The sequence below is a fragment of the Ahaetulla prasina genome, chromosome 2, assembly GCF_028640845.1.
Source record: "Ahaetulla prasina isolate Xishuangbanna chromosome 2, ASM2864084v1, whole genome shotgun sequence".
Taxonomy (NCBI): Eukaryota; Metazoa; Chordata; class Lepidosauria; order Squamata; family Colubridae; genus Ahaetulla; species Ahaetulla prasina.
In genome coordinates, this window is record NC_080540.1 from 258,747,192 (window position 1) to 258,771,369 (window position 24,178).

At 35.2% G+C, this 24,178-nt stretch overlaps 1 protein-coding gene across 2 annotated transcripts in view; it reads left to right on the top strand.

Moving 5' to 3' along the window:
• CHD1 (chromodomain helicase DNA binding protein 1) overlaps positions 1-24,178 on the top strand; it is a 67,707-nt gene extending 43,529 nt beyond the window's left edge. The window contains exons 15-37 of one of the 2 annotated variants that reach the window (XM_058169549.1): positions 507-695; positions 811-973; positions 2,946-3,098; positions 3,216-3,287; positions 4,765-4,914; positions 5,537-5,685; positions 7,273-7,369; positions 7,455-7,550; positions 8,585-8,761; positions 8,889-9,049; positions 9,554-9,595; positions 10,104-10,234; positions 12,499-12,637; positions 13,054-13,204; positions 14,051-14,173; positions 14,457-14,594; positions 16,744-16,998; positions 17,466-17,606; positions 19,402-19,580; positions 19,946-20,042; positions 20,268-20,325; positions 20,676-20,886; positions 23,218-24,178. In XM_058169549.1, coding sequence (XP_058025532.1) covers positions 507-695; positions 811-973; positions 2,946-3,098; positions 3,216-3,287; positions 4,765-4,914; positions 5,537-5,685; positions 7,273-7,369; positions 7,455-7,550; positions 8,585-8,761; positions 8,889-9,049; positions 9,554-9,595; positions 10,104-10,234; positions 12,499-12,637; positions 13,054-13,204; positions 14,051-14,173; positions 14,457-14,594; positions 16,744-16,998; positions 17,466-17,606; positions 19,402-19,580; positions 19,946-20,042; positions 20,268-20,325; positions 20,676-20,886; positions 23,218-23,563 — 3,418 coding nt within the window. In that variant the 3' untranslated portion in view covers positions 23,564-24,178. The remainder of the gene's footprint in view (positions 1-506; positions 696-810; positions 974-2,945; positions 3,099-3,215; positions 3,288-4,764; positions 4,915-5,536; positions 5,686-7,272; positions 7,370-7,454; positions 7,551-8,584; positions 8,762-8,888; positions 9,050-9,553; positions 9,596-10,103; positions 10,235-12,498; positions 12,638-13,053; positions 13,205-14,050; positions 14,174-14,456; positions 14,595-16,743; positions 16,999-17,465; positions 17,607-19,401; positions 19,581-19,945; positions 20,043-20,267; positions 20,326-20,675; positions 20,887-23,217) is intronic. The other variant, XM_058169550.1, reaches the window with a different exon arrangement.

The window sequence follows — 24,178 nt, forward strand, 5'->3', positions numbered from 1 at the left end:
TTTTTCCCCTTTGCTAAACCGTGCGTGGGTGTGGCCAGCGCATGGCGCATTCAGCCCATGAGCCGTGAGTTGACAGACCTGGTGTAGACTGTAAAATCCAGTATCAGTGAACTGATTTAGGGTTTCTTTTTAACATAAATAGAATGAATCTCGGTGCTTATTTTCTTGCTTACTGTAAGGTAAGAATATATGAATGGTCCTGATGGTTTAGTCCAAATACCTACTTGTGTCTTTGATGATCAACTAGATGCTTATAGAAACAACAAGATATCAATGTAAATGTCATGTTCCCCTCTCTAACTCATAATTATTTAAAGATGTACTGTTTGTAATACTGGAGATAACACATAGCTACAGTTGAGTGATCATTACACAAGGATCAACTGTAATTCTTAAGTATTATTTTGTGTTCTGAATATATAATACTTAGTGAAATTAATATTTAAATTAATTTAATCTCTTTGAATGTATTGAAATTAACAATGTGGGGATTTTTTTATTGGAAGATTCTCTTCGTGGGAAGATTTTGAAGAAGAACATGGGAAAGGAAGGGAATTTGGTTATGCAAGTCTTCACAAAGAACTTGAACCATTTCTGTTGAGGAGAGTTAAGAAAGATGTAGAAAAATCTCTACCTGCCAAGGTTGAACAAATTTTAAGGATGGAAATGAGTGCATTGCAAAAGCAGTATTACAAGTAAGTCATTTATTATGTTTATTAGAATGATACAAAATATATGCAAATTGCCATGTGTCTCTTTTATGTTTTGTTTTCTACAGTCATGTTATCAACAATGTTTTTAATGTCATAGGTGGATTTTAACAAGGAATTACAAAGCCCTAAGTAAGGGATCAAAAGGCAGTACCTCAGGCTTTCTGAATATCATGATGGAACTCAAAAAGTGTTGTAATCATTGCTACCTCATTAAGCCACCAGATGATAATGAATTCTATAACAAACAGGAGGCCTTACAGGTAAACATACATTAAATTGTTGTATTATGTACTCCAAGAGTCACACATTATTTTGAGTGAGATTTAGTGGTTTGTCACTCAAGATGCTGGTTTTATTATACTTTTACAGTTATGTATATCTTCTTTCACTTATACAGTTTACAAAACAGAAAAATAAACACAAGAATCAAGCCTCACTGCATTCTTCAACAAAGTGACCAAATTAGTGGATCAGGGAAATACTGTGGATATGGTTTACTTAGATTTCAGTAAGGCCAAGGTCATTTCCAATTCTGTTATTCTATGTTCTAAGCAAAGGAAAATAAGTGAATTAATGATACTCATTTCACTTAAGCTGAACTCTAGCAAGAATGAGTGGCTCTGGGATTTGGGTACTGCCAATTTCAGGTCTTTGGTGCTGGAGGGAGATTTATGAGGCCAGACAGATCCACTGTGCAATCTGGGGGTCCTTCTTGACTCAAAAAGCAGGGGGTAGTTGTGGCTAAAAGGCTGTTTGCACAGCTTTGTGTCTTGCACCAGTTGTGCCTATTCCTGGATGGGGTGCTTTGCTCATAGTCACTCATCTAGTCATTTCTCAGTTGGATTACTGTAATGCATTCTCTATGGGGTTCCTTTTAAAATTATTTGCCTGCAAAGTCTTACATTTTGATCACACAAATTTATCTCAACATTATTTTTGTAAAAATGAAAACTGACTATTATTTATAATTATATTAAGCAGCTGAAATTATTTGTAAATTTATTTTATGGCAACCATTAGAAATCAAGCAAATAAGCAACAGGTCTGAAAAAAAGAGACTTGGGAAGGCGTACCTTTTATAATAACTTTCTCATGATAGCTATAGGTAAGGTTGAATTGGGGACAATATGTGAAATTATATATGTAAATTTATACATACAGGATACTAGTAGTCCTTGATACAACCATTCATATAATGACAGCTCAAAGTTATGAAAGTCTTAGAAAAAGTAATTAAAGACTTTTACTCACGCTTATAACTGTTGTACCTTCCCTATAGTCACATTATCTAATTCAGGCACTTGGCAACTGACTCACATTCATGATTGGTTGCAGTGTCCTATATCACTCGATCACAATTTGCAACCTTTTATGTCAGTTTCCAGCAAAAAATGTGTATTAGAAAAGCCTGTTATACTTAATAACACTTAATAAAACTGGGATGCATTCTATATCTGACTGCCCTTAAAAATGGATGACTAATTTAATTTGCAAGACTGGTAATAAGGACTAGATACCAGAATCTGGTATGCTATTGTATCTTTTCTATTTCAATCTATGTCTTTATTGACTTTGAGATCTTTAGAGATTGTCCTCCTTACGCTGAGGGACCAAGATGCAAACTGGAAAATTCTTGATGAGAATTCTATTTTACTAGGGGTTCTTAGGCATTTTGCCCTTTTGGCTTAGACCCATTTCTCTCATCTTACGTGCAACAGCAAAATATGAGTGATTTGTCTCATAAAGTTGTATAAAAAACATTGCTAGGTAGTACCAATACTAGTCCAAAGTGCTCGTTATGTAGAATAATAAGAGGCTTTTTAAGAGATTTCTTTAGTAATTGTCTTACTTTATGCAACTTTAGTTTATGGTGCACTTGTATGGATTAATATATGTAAAATCAAGATTAATTTTTTTACTTCACTTTGTGTTTTTTTTTAAAAAAATTAGACATTGGGGTTCTAGCCACTGGTGGGATTCAAATAATTTAACAACCAGTTCTCTGCCCTAATGATTTCTTCCAACAACCAGTTCAACAAACTGCTCAGAAAGTTAACAACCAGTTCTCCTGAAGTGGTGCAAACTGGCTGACTCCCACCACTGGTTCTAGCAATTCTCATAGAAATGCATTAATGTTGTCTTGTAAATATAATCTTCCTGTCAAACATTTTTTTTAAAGAAACAAAAACAGAAAACTCTTTGAAAGTGTAATACTTTATTTTTCATTTAAAGAACTTGATCCGGAGTAGTGGGAAGCTAATTCTTTTAGACAAGCTGCTGATTCGTTTACGAGAGCGTGGCAGTAGAGTACTTATATTCTCTCAGATGGTGCGGATGCTGGACATCTTAGCTGAATATTTGAAATATCGTCAGTTTCCCTTTCAAGTAAGAATGTTATTCTTTAGCTACATGACTGCATTTGTTTCCATTATTGAATTATTCATTATTCATGCTTGTTTAAATACTTACATAATTGTTTTCTCTCTCCACCCTCTCCCACAGAGACTAGATGGATCAATAAAAGGAGAACTGAGGAAACAAGCACTGGATCATTTTAATGCAGAAGCCTCTGAGGTAGGCAGTTACTTCTCTTATTCTTTTTTTTAAGATAAGTGTTAGGTCCCAGACTAAATATACACAAACAGACAAAAGCAAGAAGTAAGTTTCAAAAATCAAGTAAGTATGCGTTAAATTTCCAAGTGCAAAGTAGCAGACAAAAAAAAGATAAAGTAGGATCCAAGAGTCAGAGTGTAATAGAAAATTTGTCAGCCAATTGGGGGTCTAAAATCAAAGTCATGGGATTCAAAAGTCAAGATTCAAAGTATACATATTCTGGGTTAGTGAATGGTTGTGCCCAACAGAGAGGCTTTGCTTTGCTGCTTTACTTAAATAGAGTCTGTTGATACTGCTCATTATGGGAGGGCACATATTAGCCTTATGAAGCAGACCTAACAGTAAACATGACCAGATGAATTAATTCTATTTTATGTTACATTAACAAATTTTGCAAGTATGAAAATACTCCCTCTTCATGCCCTTTATAGTCCAAAAGCTAGGAAGCCTCATGTCCCATCCACATTCTTATTGTGGGCTAAACGGTCTTTTATCTGATTGTTCTTGTTTGTATCTCGTTGCGCTGCCTCCCAAAGTCATTTCTGCATACCATTATAGCACAGATCCTGTCTTAGGAAGAGCTTTGTAGAGCGCCTTTGCTTTTTTTTTTTTTTTTTTTTGGTGGTGTACCCTTGCAATAGGGGGAAATGGCAGTCCAAAGTTCTATCTCTGGAAGCCAGTGGTAATGCTCCTGTAGATTACCAGAAATCCCATCATAACTTCCTGCAGGTCCTTAGATGGTGATTCATCTATTAACTCTGAAACAGGCTGCTAACTATTTAATTCCTTGTTCAAGTCTAAGCTTACCATAACAAGTATGAGACTAATAAAAAAAAATCTTAATATGCTGTGTTTTTTTTCTTGTATATATGAAGAAACAAATGGTGTGTTTAGAGATTCACCAAACACAACAGGGTTAAAAATGTGTCATCATGATTTAACAGGCTAATTGAAAAAAGAGTACCTGTTAAAAGATGAATGCCTATCAAATTAATAGTTTCTTGTAATGGTAAAAACAATGAACAGGTAGTATAGGTAAACAAAACAAAGCTTTCATGCATCATCCGATCTCCTCTTTTCTCTTTAGTAGCTGCCACTGTTGTAGATCTCAAGCCCCAATCTTCCCAGCATCTTTCTTTCATCAGCCACCTCTGCCACTGACCCAATGCAGCATATATTTATTTATTTGCATTTTGTGAAAGTCCACTAAACAAAGATTAATAAGTTAACTTAGAAGTTTACTGTACTAAATTATGACATTGATGTGATAGGGCTATCAGATAGAGCTGCAAAAATCCAAAAATCTATGAGGTTGCAGCAAAAAGATGCAGAAAACTGAAAATTTTCCTTTCATTTAACTTAGACAGCTTAGCTCACAAATATGTATTGTATGGTATCATATGCATTTACCAATATTTAATTCTTCTCTTAATTTCAGGATTTTTGCTTTTTACTGTCTACAAGAGCTGGAGGTCTAGGTATAAATTTGGCATCTGCTGATACTGTTGTTATATTTGATTCTGACTGGAACCCTCAAAATGATCTGCAAGCTCAGGCTAGAGCACACAGAATCGGACAAAAAAAACAGGTTTGAAATTTAAATTCTAATTTAATGTTTGGTATATCAGAGCACAAACATTTAAATTTTCCTGCATTTTATCTCTATTTGGATTCAATGAATGGTTAATCAAGGTAGTTAAAGATGCCCTATTCCTGTGGTTTGTTGCTGCAGAATTTTACTCCTTGAAAATAGATAGGTCATCTGGTTCATTTAAGTACATATATTGAATGGTTTAGAGACAAGTAAACTTCGACTGACAATCCCCATTGGTACCTGAATGGCATCACGAGACCAGACCTGATTTTTTCAACCATTTTTACAGTGATCATTAAGTAAATCATGTGGTTGTAAGTCCAAATCATGTGATCATTAAGTAATTCCATTCTCCTGAGTGGACATTTTTTGCTGGAAACCAGCTTAAAAAAAGTTCCAAATTGTGGTCACCAGTTGCCAAATGTCTGAAAAGATACGAGGGGAGGAAGGGCATGACATTTCATGAGAGACAGAAGTGCTACCTGTATGATTCAAATATAATACATGTTTGTAAATAATAACATACATATTATTTCATTTCAAAATGCATATTGCTCCAAATAGTAACTTCTGTTTTTCTATGTAACTTCTAAATGTTTCTTTATTTTACCCATAGGTTAACATTTATCGTTTAGTGACCAAAGGATCAGTAGAGGAAGATATTTTGGAGAGAGCCAAGAAGAAAATGGTTTTAGATCATCTAGTCATTCAGAGAATGGACACTACAGGAAAAACTGTATTACATACAGGTTCTGCACCCTCTAGGTAGGGCTGTGTGTGTGTTATAGACCTCCCTAAAGTACAAAAGTAATGTGAGGTGTAGTTCTTTTGACAAGTATACATATATATTACTGAGAATCCTCATTTCTCTTCATTCCTGAATTATTGGGATATGGAAGAAGATACCTATCTGTTGCTTCATTCTTCTACGGCAACTATTCTGTAGAGACCAAGTTGAAGTTTCTCAAAAAAAGGGGAGGAAAATGGTGAGGAGGATGGTCAAAACAAGTAGAGATGGATATTGAAGAAGAAAAGGATGTAAGCAAAATAAGAATTTTGTTTTGTTTTGTTATAGACTATTAGAGAGAAGAATCCAGAGCAGCGGTCCCCAACCTTTCCAGCTTGGTGGACCTGTGTGGGAAAGGGGGGATGGCTCCATGTGAGCATCAGGCACGTGCATGAGCTGCAAGCACGTGCACGCTGCTTGCGTGGCCCGGTTCTGAACAGGCAATGGCCCAGTAGTGGGCTGCAGCCCAGGGATTGGGGAACCCCTGATCCAGGTGTTCAAAAAGTCAATTATATCTGAATGTATTTTTTTTAATATTTAGTTATTACGATTATTTAACTCCAGACAAATCTGGGCAACTTACACATTAAAACCTAGAAATGACAGAAAGAGAGTACAAAACATAAATATGCATGCAGAAGAAAAAAAAATACATAAAAACAATTTAAAAACTATATGGGCTCAACAACCACTCTGTCCCAAGGTCTAAGGGAGTAGCCAGATCTTTAGTGACTTTTTGAATGTGGGAGGAGGAGCAATATGGATCTCTAGTATTTCAGAATTTAGGTACTGTGACTGAAAAAGCAGATCTAGATCCCAAGAGGTGACATCGTTTATTTGAGAAGTCCTAGACCTCACCTAATTTTCCTGAACTTACTGAACAGGCAGAAATATTGTAGATAGACAATTCTTCCAGTAAACCAATATTTGAGCTATGAAGGGTTGTATGAATGGTCAACATTTGGAATAACACTGGAACCAAATGATAACCAATGCAGCTTTCAGAGCAGTGATGTTACGATTGTTATAGTGTGCATACTTATTACTGCTTGTGCTGCCATGCCTGTGCTACTAGCACTTCGGAATGGCTTCACCATCAGCTCCATGTAGACTGATCTAGGAGGCTGTTTGTGAAATGACTATGGTGTGAATTGCCATCTGAATGACATCCTGAATTATGGGCATTATGCATTATATATATGAAGTCTGTCTGGACCATCACCACCACCTGGTTTTTGAGGAGAACCTATAAGTCCACGATGGCCCCCAGATTGCTGCCCTATGCAGAACTAAGGATGTAATATCCACAGAGCCAAGGGGCCCAGATTATAAGAACCACTCGGTTTTGTCAGAATTGAGCCTGAATCTCAAGAAATGACAGAAAGAGACTACAAAACATAAATATGCATGCAGAAGAAAAAATCATCTGCATTCCTCATCCTCATCCAGACTTGCACACTCTCCAGATACCAGGATGCAGCATCAACAATATCACATGAATGGCCTGGGTTGAAATACACAGTTGAGTATCCTCAGCATCCCTTAAAATTATTCTTCATTTTCAGCTCTACTCCTTTTAACAAAGAGGAACTTTCAGCTATTCTAAAGTTTGGTGCTGAGGAACTTTTCAAAGAACCAGAAGGGGAAGAACAGGAACCGCAGGTACAAGCAAATTAACTTCCTTGCATTTTATTTATCTGTAATTCAAAACCAAAATTCAATTTATAATTTTATTTCATATTCTTAGGAAATGGACATAGATGAAATATTGAAGAGAGCTGAAACACGGGAAAATGAAACTGGACCATTAAGTGTGGGAGATGAATTGCTCTCTCAGTTTAAGGTATTAACATGCATATTTACTTGTAAATGAGCATTTCTAAATGTGATGGTATTTATTTCTACATAAGCATAGATAGACTCTAGTTTAAATTATTTTATTTCCATTACATCAGAGCTTTTAATGCAGAGAAATATAAATAATTGAAGCACGTTTGGTCAAATGTGCAAGTATTACAATTAAATGAATTAGTTTCTTTTCAGTATTTTATTGGCTTGGGCTTTGTACAACACAGATACAGTTCTGTGTTCTTGCCGTTTTTCAGTGGCACTGAAAAAAGGTTCATAACCACTCCTTGAACATGTGATCATGTGATTGTGAATCTGGTGTGCATTTATAAGGGTCACATGATCACTATTTACAACCTTTACATTTGGCTTCCAGCAAGCAAAGTAAATTGGGAAGCTGGCAAGAAGTCACATGTTGAAGTCACATGATGCTTAAAAACCATGGGTTTTCACTTAATGACTGCACAGAACTGATGTCATAAAAGGGGTGTGGTCACATATTTCACTTTATGACCTTGTTACCTAGTGACAGTTGTCGTTGGTAAGTGAGGATATCTATACTAGTCATATAAACATCTTTATTCTTTAGAGTTGTCAATCCAAATTGTTGACATGAAAAATCCAGATTTTTCTCTGCTTCATAGTTATCCAAATAGATATATAATCCATTTTATATAGTTCCTACAGCTTTATAGATTTTGAAGTTATATGGAACCTGCAACAAAATAAAAAAATAATATTTTCCCTTTTCTTTTCTTGCAATTCTTTGTTAAATTACAAATGAAGATATTTGGCCATCAGGGCAAAAGAAAAAAACTATGGGAGAATTAGATTAACTTTTATTATGAGTTACTTGTGTTCTTGCTAATTCTGGTTTTGGGGATTTGGAACAAAAACCTTGATTTGTCATCTATAAAGATCTAGATAATATTTTAAGTAAGGGTTTGGTAATTTATATATTTTGTCACAATATGTACACTGTATAATGTGTGCATTTATATTGTGTCTGATAAAACAATATTTTTACAGGTGGCCAACTTTTCTAATATGGATGAAGATGATATTGAATTGGAGCCTGAACAAAATTCAAGGAATTGGGAAGAAATAATTCCAGAGGTCCAGAGACGAAGATTAGAAGAAGAAGAAAGACAAAAGGAATTGGAAGAAATTTATATGCTTCCAAGAATGAGAAATTGTGCAAAACAAGTAAGCTTGACCTTTGAAAAGGGTTCACCTCTTTATTGTCTTTTGTTTTAGAACAATTGTTTATTTGAAATGCTAAATGTTAAGATTGAATTTGAGCACCTCTGCACTCTTTTTTTAAAAAAAATAGATAAGTTTTAATGGAAATGAAGGAAGACGTTGTAGAAACAGAAGATATTCTGGATCAGACAGTGACTCTGTTTCAGAAAGAAAACGACCAAAAAAACGTGGAAGACCACGGACCATTCCCCGGGAAAACATTAAAGGATTTAGTGATGCAGAGATTCGGAGGTAAGGAACACATCATCATAATGTGTATTATCCTAATCTATTTCAATTTAGAAAGTAAAAATGCTCCCATAGTGTGTTTTAAATATGTGTCAAAATGGTATTTTTTTTATTTGTGAAGGTGAAAAATTCTGATATATTAAAATACATTTTTATTAAGTTGGAAGGCATAGTTGAATACTTCTGTAAATTCAAATAGCAGTAGAAATTAATTAGATTTGGGTTATAGTTTAAGTAAATATCTAACATTTTTCAAATTGATAATCAAGAAACGATCACATGTGCCTTGTTAATTTATACTGTTATACAATGCAGGTAATATAAAGTAACTGGTATTTACATCAGACATCAGCTTTTCTAATAGTCTTTATATGAACTCTTTCTGTGTGAATCATTTCTAATTTGTCATTATTCACTAAGATTAATAAATATTTTTCTTCTGCTTATAGTAATTTATTTTAAAACAAGAATAATTTTTCACTTAATTTATTAAACTGTTTTTCTTAGGTTTATCAAGAGTTACAAGAAATTTGGGGGGCCTCTTGAAAGGTAAATAACTAATAAGTGGAATTTCTCTTTTATAGTGAAGTGTTCCAATGCTAAAAGACAAACGAAAGGAAAATATATACAGTTCTGTGCATGAAAACCAGAATTCTAGTAGCATTTATGTACTCCTGCAACAAGGATTCTTTTTATTTTAAAGTCACTAAATAGAAATGTCAAGTTTAGATTATAAGAAAATAAGAAGAAGAAAAAGGCAAATTAAAAAACTAGAGATGTAAAAACTTAGAAAATAATAAGTCACCTTCTTTCATAGAAAAAATAGAGATATTTTTCCTATTCTTCCCCTTTAATGAAAATCTTTAGAAATAAGGAAAAAACACTCAAATGAATTACTGAAAATATCAATTACTATTACAAGGAGATGGATTGATTGTCTTTTCTTCCTTATTAAGAACTCTATTGAAATGTCTAGCATTAATTGTTTTCTAGTTTTTTTATGATGTAAAAAGTTTGGTACTATTGAAACTGGAACTGTAATGTTAACCTGTTGCAGATTAGATGCCATAGCTAGAGATGCTGAATTGGTGGATAAATCTGAGATAGATCTCCGACGGCTTGGTGACCTTGTACACAATGGATGCTTCAAAGCTTTGAAAGACAACTCATCTGGACAAGAAAGAGCAGGTACAGAGAGCTTAACAACAGCTATGTGGTATGAACCTAAGCAAAGAGTTCAGATTATACCTTTTTGCTCCATAAAAAATCATAACATCCTTTGGTCGTGCCCTTGAGTTTATGAACAGATTATTACTGATATGGCTGACAGCAGTTTCCTGTTTGTTGATGTGTTTTCTCCTCCTGTTTCCAGATATATCCAGTATAGCATGTTTGTTACCTTAGAACATTATTGGCAACAATCACAAAAATTAAAAAGTGAAAAAATAATTGTTAAGTGAATAGGAGACATAGTAGATTATTTTCAGTAACTCCCATTTCTTTGCCCATTTTGACTAATGCTAAATATGCCCATTGATGTATTTCGCCAATCCTATATTAACTGTTCCTATCTATTGGGCTAATTTCTCATCATGTAAAACCTTACTGTTTTAAGAACCTAAGAATGGTTCTTCCTATATTAAATTTGAAGAACAAGAAAAATAGTGTCATATAGGTAGTTAACAAGTTACACTAGCAATAGGAATCAGAATTTCTGTCATTAAGCAATATGGTTATAAAGTGTGTCCCCTTAAGTGACCCCATAAAGTGTGACCACATAAAGTGTTTTCCCCTTCAGCGCCCCCCCCCCCCGGTCTATTCTTCATCATCTCTGCCATTTTGGCTTTCTTGCAGCTGCCTTTCAGGGCTGTGCGGTCCAATGGCTGTTTGCCATGCTTCAGATTGGGTTTTTTGGTATGCAATGCTTCTCGGCCTGCAAGAAGTCTCTGAGCTGCAACATGCAGCCACCCCAGCCCAGTGAAGCCTTAGCACCCATGGCATGAAAGCCTCAGCTACTCAGAAACGCCCAGACTCCCTCACCAACCTGTACTACAAGGCTTCTGCCACCCAGTGCTCCACCGACTTTTGCTATGTTCTTGTTCCTGCTGCTGCTGAGGTATGGCCCTTTGCAAGGCAGCTGCTGCCTGCATGAGATCTTCCCCAGATCTTTGAGGAAACTACTTGCTACCTCAAAAAGAAGGCCATGTGCAGTCAACAGCTGCCTTTTGAAGGACTAGTGTGGGCACGTTTGGTCAGCATCAGGAGCATGAAGACAGCAGAGATCAGCTGGGTGTTGAGAGCAGGGAATCAAAAAGACAGAGTTGATGTGGTATGTGACTGGGGGGTGGGGGAATTGAAGCATCTTTGCAGTCATAACTCGGGCTGGTCTGCCAGGCACCCAAATTTTGGGTCATGCCAGATCACTGTAATTTCAGAATTATTTGTTTTACACTGTGGTAAATTCGGACAGTCACTGAACAAATAAGTCATAGCTCAAGGACTACCTACGCAGTTAATATTACCAGTATTAGGTAATACTGTGGTAAGATTTTATATAGGTAGTTATTGACTTGTAACAACTAATTTAGAGTATTTTCCTGAAAATAAGACCCTGTCTTATATTTTTTGAACGCCGAAATAAGCACTTTACCTTATTTTTGAGGAGGTCTTATTATTTTGGGGCACATGGAGCACATGGTAGTTCCTCTTGCCATCTTATCTGATTTCCAGCTCTGTCTTTCTAATCCTAACCAGAGGAAATAGTGGGGACCAGCTGCGCATGCATTTAAATATTTTCGGGGACGGCTTATTTTAGCGCATGTGCTCAAAAGCTGGATTGGGCTTATTATCCAGAGAGGTCTTATTTTCAGGAAAACAAGGGTAGTGACTGTACAAAGTTACACCAGCACTGAAATAAAGTGACTTACGGCAGTTTTTCACATTTATAACTCTTGTAGGATCCTCATGGTCACACAATCAAAATTCAAGCACTAGACAACTGGCATGCATTTATGACAGATGCACTGGTTTAGGGTCATGTGATCAAGATTTGTAAGCTTCTCAGCTGGCTTCCAATAAGCAAAGTCAATGAGGAAGCCAATTTGCTTAACAGCTACATAATTCATTTAACAACTAGAGTGATTTGCTTAACAACTGTGGCAAAAAAGGTAGTAAAATGAGGCAAAGCTTAATTAACAACTGCCTTGCCAACAGAAATGTTGGGCTCAATTGGGTTCAAAACCTCATATTTTCAAAAGTCGGCATTCCTAATCACTTTGTTCACATCTTATGCATTATTTTTTTGAGACATTTTTTTTTTAATTGGCTGTACTACTTTGGGTGGTTTTATATTGAACTGTAGAGCCTTTTGGGTTTTTTTTCCATTTTGGAGTGTTTATATAAAGAGAGTAAGAAAGTCTAATACTTTTTCTTTGTTGCATTCTAAATTTAAGGAGGTAGACTTGGAAAAGTTAAAGGTCCAACATTCCGAATATCAGGGGTACAAGTAAATGCAAAATTGGTCATCTCACATGAAGAAGAGCTGGAACCATTGCATAAATCCATTCCTTCAGATCCAGAGGAAAGGAAGAGGTTTGTATGTCCGTATTTGTTTCCTTAAGTAGGAATTCTGACAATCATAATCATGCTGACAAATGATTTTATTCACACAGGAGTTGCTATTTTATAATGGATGAATTCTGAACTAGCTCCTGAGCTTGTAATCCTACTGCCAATTTGGTCACACGATTAAACTGACTGTGGTATAATGATCAATGTATATCACTGCACTTAAATGTTTAACGAATGTTAAACATTTTAATGATCCCCAAATAATCACAGATCATTCATCATCTTAACAGTTTTCACAGAACTGTTAATATATACAGTGGAGAAATAAGTTTACAATGGTAATAAATATTTAGTTAAACATGTGTTCTTTCTGTTTTTTTATTGCTTGCGTTCTATTCTTAGACATTACTTCTGAAGCATATTCACTTTGTGTTTAGATACACCATTCCTTGTCACACTAAGGCTGCTCATTTTGATATGGATTGGGGTAAGGAAGATGATTCCAACCTTCTAATAGGCATTTATGAGTATGGATATGGTAGCTGGGAAATGATAAAAATGGACCCAGATCTCAGCTTGACACACAAGGTAAGTCCTTTTTCTATTCATTGAATATAATGTTGCTTGAAAGATTAAAGCTGTTTCTTAGTGGAGTGTTCATAGTGACTTTTTTTTTTTTTTGGGAACTCTGCAGTGAGAGATTAGCTGATGCCATACTATCTTAATTAATTCAGTTGGGATTTTATATTTTTACTATTTCCATGATGTCTACAGAAAAATAAGAAAAAAAATTCTGTGGCTTCTCCTTACTTTTTTACTGTATTTTAATCAGCAAAATATTTCAAAACCATCAAAATGTAAATATCCTGTCCTCAATAATGCCATCTATTTGATTCAGTACATGTCCATAAGAGAAAGTGCCACAAATTGAATGTACATTTTGCTGTATAGCAGCAGGGTAATATATTACAAGAATGAATAGGGCTTAATATTTAATTTCATATTATTCATTTCATCCGTATATGTAAGTTTTCTTTCTTGGTCATCTGGAGTATTAGTTTATTGTTCATTTTATCCCATATTTATTACTTTATAACTCAAAGTGATGAACATACATAATGTTCCTTCCTCCTCCTATTTCTATTGTGTTATTCTCCTATTATGTCTCAGTGTTTCTATGTATTGCACTATACTGATAGATATAGGGATGGTAGGAAGTTAAATAGATCAAATATTATACTTTAATGTGAACATTTACTGGTTAGCAGCATATATTGTGAGTCTCCCAGAATCAATTTGGAATGGGGAGCATCAGATTTGAATCAAATAAATAAATACATAGATCCATAATATATTTTCAATTTTAGCTTTTCTGTCCCTATCCATATTGCTACTGATATATTCTGAAGAAAATATATGAAATTGTGCTTTCAGATTCTACCAGATGATCCAGATAAGAAACCCCAAGCCAAGCAGTTGCAGACCCGTGCAGACTACCTCATAAAATTACTGAATAAGGACCTTGCAAGAAAAGAAGCACAAAGACTTTCTGGAATAGTAAGTAACTTGGTGTAGCAACATTCATCTTATAGATATGTAATATATCTGCTTACATTGTTTACATTTTGAAATTATCTCTATGTCTGTCCATATACAGATAGGTTAAATCAGGATTCACCCTGAACAAATTGTTCATGCTTGTTTACTAACTAGTTCTGGGTATGATTCTTGTTATTTCTAAAATTTAAAAAATACAACTCATTGATTTTTAGAAACAATAAGACACTAAAAATAAGCCTTGGTATCTTTCTGATACTCACAATGCTTTTCTGATATTTAGGGAGGTTCAAAAAGAAGAAAGTTAAGAATGAAAAAGAACAAGATTATAAAAGCAATAAAAATGAAAGAGGAGTTAAAGAGTGACACGTCACCACCACCTTCAGATAAGTCTGATGAAGAGGAAGAAGAAGATAGCAAGGTGAATATATTGAAAATGTTACCTACTAAATTTATTTAACTGTTTTATTATCAGTTTATTCAGTCTTCACACTGGGAAAAATTGTATAAAACTGATATCAAGATCACAGGTTCAGGATCTAAATGAAATTGAATGAAATGAAATGAATTTCTAAGGTGATTTCTGGTGTATTTGTGTTTTAGACACCATGGTAAACTAGCTCTCTAATTTAAGGCAACAACTTGAAGAATGGAGTAGGCATAAAAGTGAAATAAGATTTTTTTCTTAAACCTGTTTTATTGTATTATACAATAAATGTTTCTTATTAAAAGTTATTGTTAAGTGGCAGTGGAACATTGCATATATTTAGGATATTCCTGTGTTTTTGAACGTGCTTATGAACCTCAAATTAAAATAATTTAAAATATAGATTTTAAGAAGATGTTTTCTTTATTCAAGAAAGAGCAAAGAACAGTAGGTAGGCTTTTAAAATGTTTTTTTACCTCAAAAAAGTAACATTATTTATGGTTTCCTGAACTAAGAATCAGAAATTGCAATCTCCAGTTGCCTGCTTGTTTTCATTCGTACATTTGCAAATTGCAAAATAAGATTGAAATTTATTTGTTTCTTAAAGTCTTACAAATATGGCTGGGATTCTGACTGAAGAAGGGCCTCTTAACGTTGTCTAGAACACAACATTCTAATAAAATATTAAAACATTAAAAGAATGGAAGAATAAACTTAATTATAGTATTAAGATGAAAAGTAGAATGAAAAATTAGGCAGACTCTACCAAATGTTTTTATTTGTTTTATGTTTATTTTTAGGTTAGGTTTAGGATTTTTCCTGTGATTGCTAGGCTGAAGAAAAAATAAGTAGTGTTTAAACAATTGTTTAAAATTGTAAAATCAACTGTTGCTTGAAATGATTTTTGTTTTAATAAAATACATTAATGGGAAATAATACAAGAAAAGGGGAAATGGTAGATACTTTAAGCATTTTATTTATTTATTTATTTATTTATTTATTCGATTTCTATACCACCCTTCTCCCGAAGGACTCAGGGCGGTTAACAGCCAGAATAAAAACAACATAGACATAAACAAAAATTAAAAACATATTAAAAAACTGATTCTAAAATTGGCCAAATAAGTTAAAACTATCTTAAACTTTCGTAAAAAAACCCATTAAAATTTCGTTAGGCCAGCCCCGCACGGTGGAATAAAAAGGTCTTGAGCTCGCATTTGAAGGTCCGGAGGTCGGGGAGTTGACGCAACCCCGGAGGCAGCTCATTCCAAAGGGCAGGAGCCCCCACAGAGAAGGCCCTCCCCCTGGGGGCCGCCAGTCGGCATTGTTTTGCTGACGGCATCCTTAGGAGGCCCTCCCTATGGGAGCGCACATGTCAATGGGAGGCTATTGGTGGCAGTAGGCAGTAGGCTGTCCCGTAAGTAACCCGGTCCTATGCCATGGAGCGCTTTAAAGGTGATAACCAACACCTTGAATTGCACCCGGAAGATCACCGGCAGCTTGCGCAGGAGAGGTGTTACATGGGAGCAACGTGCCCTATTACCTGCGCAGCCACATTCTGGACCAGCTGGAGCCTCTGGTGCTCTTCAAGGGGAGTCCCATGTAGAGAGCATTGCAGTAGTCCAGGCGGGAAGTGACAAGGGCATGAGTGACCATGCATAGGGAATCCCGGTCTAGGAAGGGACGCAACTGGCATATCAGGCGCACCTGATAAAAAGCTCCCCTGGCGACGGCCGTCATATGTTCTTCTAAAGACAGCCGATCATCCAGGAGAACGCCTAAGTTGCTGTTTCCTTCATCACTTCATCACAAGCATTGTTTCCTTCATCACTGGAATAACATTGTTTCCTTCATCACTGATTATAAATAGAAACAATTTGAAAATTAGATTTACATAGCAAAGAATGTCCAGTCATTTTAACACTCCAAATCCAATCCACCTGTGTTTCATTGAGTAATAAGATACTTTTAAAAAGCCAATAATTGACAAGTGGAATAAAATAGAAGAATGTGTCAGAACAAATGACAAAATTGCTAAATAATATCACTGTTTCCTGTTGTTTCTGATGCATATCACTTGTCCATTTTTATGCCAATCAAATGTTTAGATTTTTCATTTCAGCAGATATGTTATATGTTATAGGATGAAATGGTTTCATTGAAAAATCCAAGTAAGATAAAAATGGAAAAAGAAAATGAAGAAAATCTTGATGCAGATATTGCTTTGAAAAAACAGGCTGATGAAAAAAGAGAAACTAAGGAAAATAAAAAGGAACTAAAAAGGGAGAAAAAAGAAAAAGAGGACAAGAAGGAGATGAAAGAAAAAGATATGAAAGAAAAGAGGGAAAGCAAAGGAAAAGAATACACCCACAAAGAAAAAGAAGTTAAAGAAGAAAAGGTAATTAAGCCCTATTAGATTGCTTGATCTCTTTTATAACAGGGCTGTATTCTAGTGTTCAAGAGCGGGCCAGTCTTTTCCAGGCATTCACATGTATGTCAGGAGCTTCACTCCAAATGTACACGAGGCAGGAAAAAGAGCAAAATTTAATCAAAATTAAATAATGCTAAATTTTGTTTTTTCTTTTCCTTGCATAAAATATTGTAGTTTAGTTACAGCTTTTGAAATCTTTTGGCAAACCTATCCCATGTTGAGTGAGTAGAACATTCAAATCTCCGACTGAGGTTCTGTGCCTTCGTTCTATAATATGCTTCATTTGTGTGTGGGGTATGTGTGTGTTCCCCTTCAGTCTTTGAATGAAATCTAGGCAGTTTAGGGTGCTATGGAATCCAAAGCATATGTAAAGTGTTGCCTGTCTAATATATTTCATTATTGGCAGCATTTTAGACTCTTAATTTTTTTTGTAGACAAATGATTATAAATCTGACAGCAAAGACAAAATAAAGAAAACTCCTTCAGCAGACACACCTGTTCATATAACAGCAAGTGGTGAACCTGTTCCTATATCAGAAGATTCAGAAGAGTTGGATCAGAAAACGTTCAGTATAGTAAGATTATATTTCGTACTAGAAAATGTATTGTTATTTGATCTTGTAAATTGCATATGTACAATCTGTTGTCAGGGGAAAAAATCCATATAGAGTTAAATAACTAATGGATTTGGGGTTCTGGTTGATTTCTAGAAAAGTGATGTTTTATCACAGGCAACATCAACTAGTATGGGAGCAAAGGAGTATTGAGAGGTAGAATTTTCTCAGCAAAAGAACTTTGTAGTGTTTAGTTGGGCTCTGATGCACTATAGCCAACTCCTCAAAATCTCCTCCTGCAAAATGGCATTGTTGGTCAAGATGTTGAGTGACTGTGACAGACTATCTGTTGTTATTTAACAAATGTATATCCTGCTTTTCATATTAGAGTTAGCGCTTTTATTTTTTTGTACAAGAATTACTTCATGAACTGTGCTGAGCTCAAAGAGATTGACTGATCTAAAGTCACCCAGTGAGCTTCCATGACTGAAGTTAGACTACAAACTTGATCTTCCTACTCCTGACCTATCACCTTAACCCGTTAGATTTCTTTTAAGAGGATAACTATTGCAGCGTTGAATGTTAGATTATTCGACTGCACTTTAATTAGCTGCCTGAGAGAATTTAACTCTTTATATATTTGCCTGGGATTTGGCCCAATGTGAATTATATGCTGTGTGAATTGCATACAGTTGATTTTTAACTAAAATTACAAAAACGCATTGAACATACATGACTCCATATTTCTTTAGATCTATGGAACAATTATATTATTACAATATCCTTTGCCATCTTCTGGTACTACACATATTGAACAACCTTGAATTTTCATTTTGTTCGTCATAAATTCTAAATAATCGCAAAGTGGGCTTTATAGATGGGTTGAGATTCTTTTTGTTTTATTCATGGGGGAAGGTCATTTGATTTCTAATTTGCGTTGCTGGAAAGAGCAAAATTAGATGAGGAAAAGGAATCACACAGGTCAACGTGATAGAAAAGCAAAGCATAATTTTACTGAGTTCCTTCTTATTGTCCTGTTTATGACAATCTATATACTATGTCAGATATACATGGCCTAGCCTTTGTGTTGGATAAATAATGAAAAATAGAAAATAACAGCATGTGGCAAAAAAAAATATTTTCAGTCTTATCAGAACAGAGCCATTTTTGTGTAATTATAGTTAACTATAGTGACTAGTTTTTACAACAAGACTGTGGATTATCTTGACTAGGTAGCTGAACAGAAGCACGGAACGTATGAATCAGAGTTCCAGTAACAAAGGACCATCCCACTTACTAAAAATTATTAAAAGGGCTTTTTTGAAGATTAACCATACCTGTAGAAACTGTCAGCTTGGGGCCTAGTTCAGAATTCAAACCATAGGAAAGTTATAACTATTTATCCATTGCTATTTCTAAAGAATAGAAAGGGAGTTGCACTTAAGAACAAAGTTAATGATGCCATGACACTTTCCATGTTCAAAATGTGCCCATGAGCCTGAAATAATTGGGAAAAGTTGATACAAGTTTAAATAGGTAACTTAGATACCTCTGATATTTGTTTGCTTTTTCCATTTCAGTAATGCTGATCTACTTGTGCATAAAGTTACTTGTAAATATTGATTATTTTAATCTGGTGTTTAATATAAAATTGAAAGTTAAATTAATTTGTAATAGAAAGCTTTAAATATAAGAAAACAAGGGTAAGTTGAATCACTCTGCTGTAAATTTTAGTGTGTACATAAGTATAAACTTGTTTAACAGAACTCTGAATATTGTTTGTGAATATATGAATATTGTTGTTGTTGTTTTACAGTGCAAAGAAAGAATGAGGCCTGTCAAAGCGGCATTGAAACAGCTGGATAGACCAGAGAAAGGTCTTTCAGAAAGGGAACAACTAGAACATACTAGACAGTGTCTCATAAAAATTGGAGACCATATAACTGAATGTCTAAAAGAATACACAAATCCTGAACAAATTAAACAGTGGAGAAAGTAAGTATATACACAGATCTACTGAGCTTTTTGTTGCTTTATCATTAAACAGTTTATAGGTTTACCACTAGGTGGAAGTTGATCTCTGTTACAGCTGCTACTGTGTTAAAGTAATACATTGGAACGAAGTATTCTCTGCCCAGTTTAAGACTTGTATTTTTGTGCAAATTATTCCATAGTTAGCCACCTAATTCATTTTTTATCTGGAACATGGTCTAATTTGCCTTTGAATAAGAACATCCAATAAATAAGGCAGTGTTGAATCATAGCAGTAATTTACTGATAGTTGAGCAATGTAATCTGTTAAAGGGGTTTCATAAAATTAAGACTAAATCTTTTTCTTCCTTTTTTTTTTTCAATTTTAGGAATTTGTGGATTTTTGTTTCCAAATTTACTGAATTTGATGCCAGAAAACTACACAAATTGTACAAACATGCAATTAAAAAGCGCCAGGAAACACAGGTAACGGGGGATGGTTATTAAATACTTGCAGATAATGCTGCATGCTGTTTTGTTATGAAAACAAAATATAAAAAATGTAGCCCATGGATGGGGCTTTGCTTGTGTGGCCTAGTTTTTGGCATGCTGCTGCCCAGTGCCAGCCCACAAACTGAGGGTTGGGGATCCCTGATCTTGTTGAAAGTTATCAAATGAAACCTAGATAATATTTTATTTAATTTTTTTCAGCAGTATAATGAACAGAATATCAATAGCAGTGGGAACACAAATTTGATTAGAAATCCAGGTAAGCTATTAATTATGCTATTTGTTATACAATATTGTATTATAAGGACATACTCTTCATACTGTTTTCATATTCCAATTTTAATTATCTCTGTGAAATGGGAAAATATTTCCATTTCCAGTTTAGTATAAACCTATTTAATTTATATTTTCCACAAACCAAATGGCATATCAATCAGTATATATATACTGCCCTGAATTTCACAGTTCTCCAATTTTTTAAAAAAGTGTAATTTGCATAGAGATGTGTGTATATTGCTAGAAATAATATAAAATACCTTATGTTAAAAATAATTGTAAGCATTTGCAAATATATAAATTGCTGATGCACCTCTATTTCCATTTAAGCAGATGTGGAACGGTTAAAAGAGAACACAAATCACGATGACAGTAGTAGGGACAGTTACTCCTCTGACAGATACTTATCACAGTATCATGATCATCACAAAGACAGACTTCATGGAGATTCTTACAAAAAAAGTGATTCAAGAAAAAGGCCTTATTCCACTTTCAGCAATGGGAAAGATCACAGAGATTGGGATCATTATAAACAGGATAATAGGTAAGTCCTGTGATGTTTCTTGAGTCCAGTGCTCCCAGACATTATCATTAATGAGATAAGTATATACTGAGTTCAGAAAATAATAACATTTATTGATATAATTTTAAATTCATAATATACTTAATACACCTTGAGCAAAAACTATATTGTAGTAGGGAAAGACAGCATGAAAAGGATCAGGACTATGCATCAGACTCCATGAATCTACATGAGAAGTTGATTCTCTTCTCACAAACACGCACACCCTGGGAGGAGAGCAGATAAGATGCCAGCTGAAGACAATATGCGGCGACTATTAGTTTCTGTTCTTATACTTGGCATGTATTCCTGAGTTAACAACCACTTGTTCACAGATCATTCAGTTACAATTTCTGCTGAATGAGTACCGGTTATTACCGGTACTTGAAGTTCCAACCATTCCAGCACCTACCATGGTCATATGGTTGTGATCTAGACACTAGGTAGCCAGTTTGTAGTTATGACAGTCACAGTGTCCTATGTTCATGTGATTGCATTTATGATCTTCTCTACCAGCTTCACACAAGCAAAATCAATGGGGAAGCCAGTAAAGAAGGTCACAAGTTGCTCAGATAAGCCTTTCCCATCCACACAGATATGCCTTTCCCATCCACACACCCTCCATCAGCCCCTTGGACACTTGCACCTCGCCAGCCACCCACACCCTACATAGCCACTCCCCCACCCAGAAGTAGTCACCCCAATCCCTTCCACTTGCACACCTTCTCCCATCCAGCAGCAGCCAGCCCAAGCCTCACCGGACTTGTACCTTGCCTCCACAGCGATCTTGACATCTTCACTCCCCATCTCACTCTCTCCCACCCAGGAATGGCTGCTTACCTGCTTGCCAGCCTGCTTGCAATCCACCTGGGATTTGCAACTTCCTGCTGGCTTTCTCACTGACTTTGCTTGTTGGAAGGTGGGATGCAGGTACTGCCTTTGCTAAGCAATGCAATCATCTGGGGTCTCTCTTTACTATTATATCACTTAGCAATGGAAATTATGGACCCAATTGCTGTGAAAACTTGAGGACTTCCTGCATAACAATAGACTTCCAGTGCTTATTTTATTCATGTATTTATTAAATTTATATGTTATTCAATTCCCAATGTTACTGACTGATAAGTGTAAGAAAATGAAAAACAGCAAAAATGCTAAAAATAGGCAGGAATGAAAAAAAGATAGAAACCCACACAAAGCAAGGGAAGTTCACTCATCAAAGTTCTAGAAGAAAACCCAGGTCAAGTCCCTTCAAAACACCACAAGATATCCACATCTAGGGGGATTCTCATTCCAGAGGGCAGGTGCGTCTGCAGAGAAGGCACACTTCTGGAGTCCCGATAGAGAACTTTGTTTAGCTGAAGGAACTCAAATTGCTTTAACCCTAGCATTGAACAGGGTTCAGAGACTAGAGCCTGCAGTTGATACATGTTGTCTCACAATTTCGGAAGGAGCAGTTGGTGGAAATGAATAGAGGAAAGTGGGCAAGTCAGGCTACAGGTCACTACTTTTTAACAAGTAAAAATTGGTTGTGGCCTCTGTATCAGTGCAGAAGCTTTGTGGTGGCTCCATAGGGACTATATCAAGTATATTGGTTATAAGCCAGCAGTATTCCCTGTTCAAAAACAAATTTCCGACAGTTTAGGTGGAAAAGGCTAATGAGTACTTGTGTACAGAGATTTTGTACTGGTGCCTGAAAGAAATCTCTGTTGCACATTTTACCTGTTCTTGTAAAATCTGCCTTTTTTGTCCAAATTTATCTCCACATGTTCTAAGTAATTGATCCAGCATATCCCACTTAGTTTCCTCATTTTCTTTTTGTGATTTTTGTCAGTTCAGGTGGCTGATTAGGTGTGGTATTAAATATATGCATATGATAATATTAAAGGCATCTGTTTTGAAAGGCTAATTATAAAAGGAATCGGCATGTAAAGAGAAAATTATATTCTTTTCTACTGCAGTCAAGAAACGGGTTTTCCCCTTGAAAATAGTATTTGCATACTCTGTTTTAAAAATCCTGAGTTCCATAATCACTGAAGGACAGAAAAAATTAATCCTGTGCCGTTATAGCAGATATCTTGAATAAGGTTGCTTTTCAACTTCTATGTCCTAAGACTTTTCATACCAAAAAAAAGGGGGGGAGGGGTAACAAATCTTCCTTTCTGTGAATGGGTGCTTCTAAATTTGATAAATAGATAAATGCCACATTTCCAAGAACGCAGCTTTACTTTTAGAAATTTGAGAAACATTTATAAAGAAATTTGGGGTGCAAAGTTAAGTTCTACTATAATAATTATTTTTCTTGATTTTCAGATACTACAATGATAGTAAACATAGAAAGTTAGATGATCACAGAAATAGAGATCACAGGTTGAATCTGGAAGGAAGTTTTAAAGACAGTCGATCACATTTAGATCACCGGATACATTTAGATCATCGATCCAGTTCAGATTACAGTCATCATAAATCTTCAAGGGATTATAGGTATCACTCAGACTGGCAAATGGACCACAGAGCTTCCAGTAGTGGGCCCAGGTCACCATTAGATCAACGGTCACCTTATGATTCTCGATCTCCTTTAGGACATAGATCTCCTTTTGATCATTCAACAGATCATAAAAGTACACCGGAACATATGTGGAGTAATCGGAAAACATAGCAAAGACTTAACATTTCATGGACTTCTTTTTAGCCATACACAATAAAACTAACACAGTAATTGCCTTACATGACTTGAAAGATGTGGACCGGATGTGCTCTGAGTAGCAGTATTGTTACTACTTTCCAGTATGCTAGTTATATTATCCCCACAGAAGAAGAAATATTTTTGTATTTAAAGTTTTAATGCTGCACTGTGCTGCAAATGTTGTGGCACATTTTTTTAAAGAAATAGGAAATGTTTACTTTTTACAGGGACCTCAACACTGCCCAACTTAGACTGGATCTTAATCTGAATTCCTTGTCAATAGTTTTATCCTGAATACAGTTTAAATTATGCTTTTAGATAAGTATTCACATGATAATCTGTGATAGTATTTCAGGAAAGGGGATTTTTTCAAAGGATGTAATGATCTAATTCACTTTCCAAAGCTACTTGTTTACGTTATACGCTGCAACCACCTTGCCGCTTTTTCATCACAAGCTTGAATATTTAAATTCTGTACCTATAATTGTAAAATAGTCAGGCGTTCTCCAGTTTGATCAGTTGTAATGCCTTTTTACAAAATGACTGTAAATTATTGTAAATTAATTAAATGAGCTTCCCCTCCCCTGA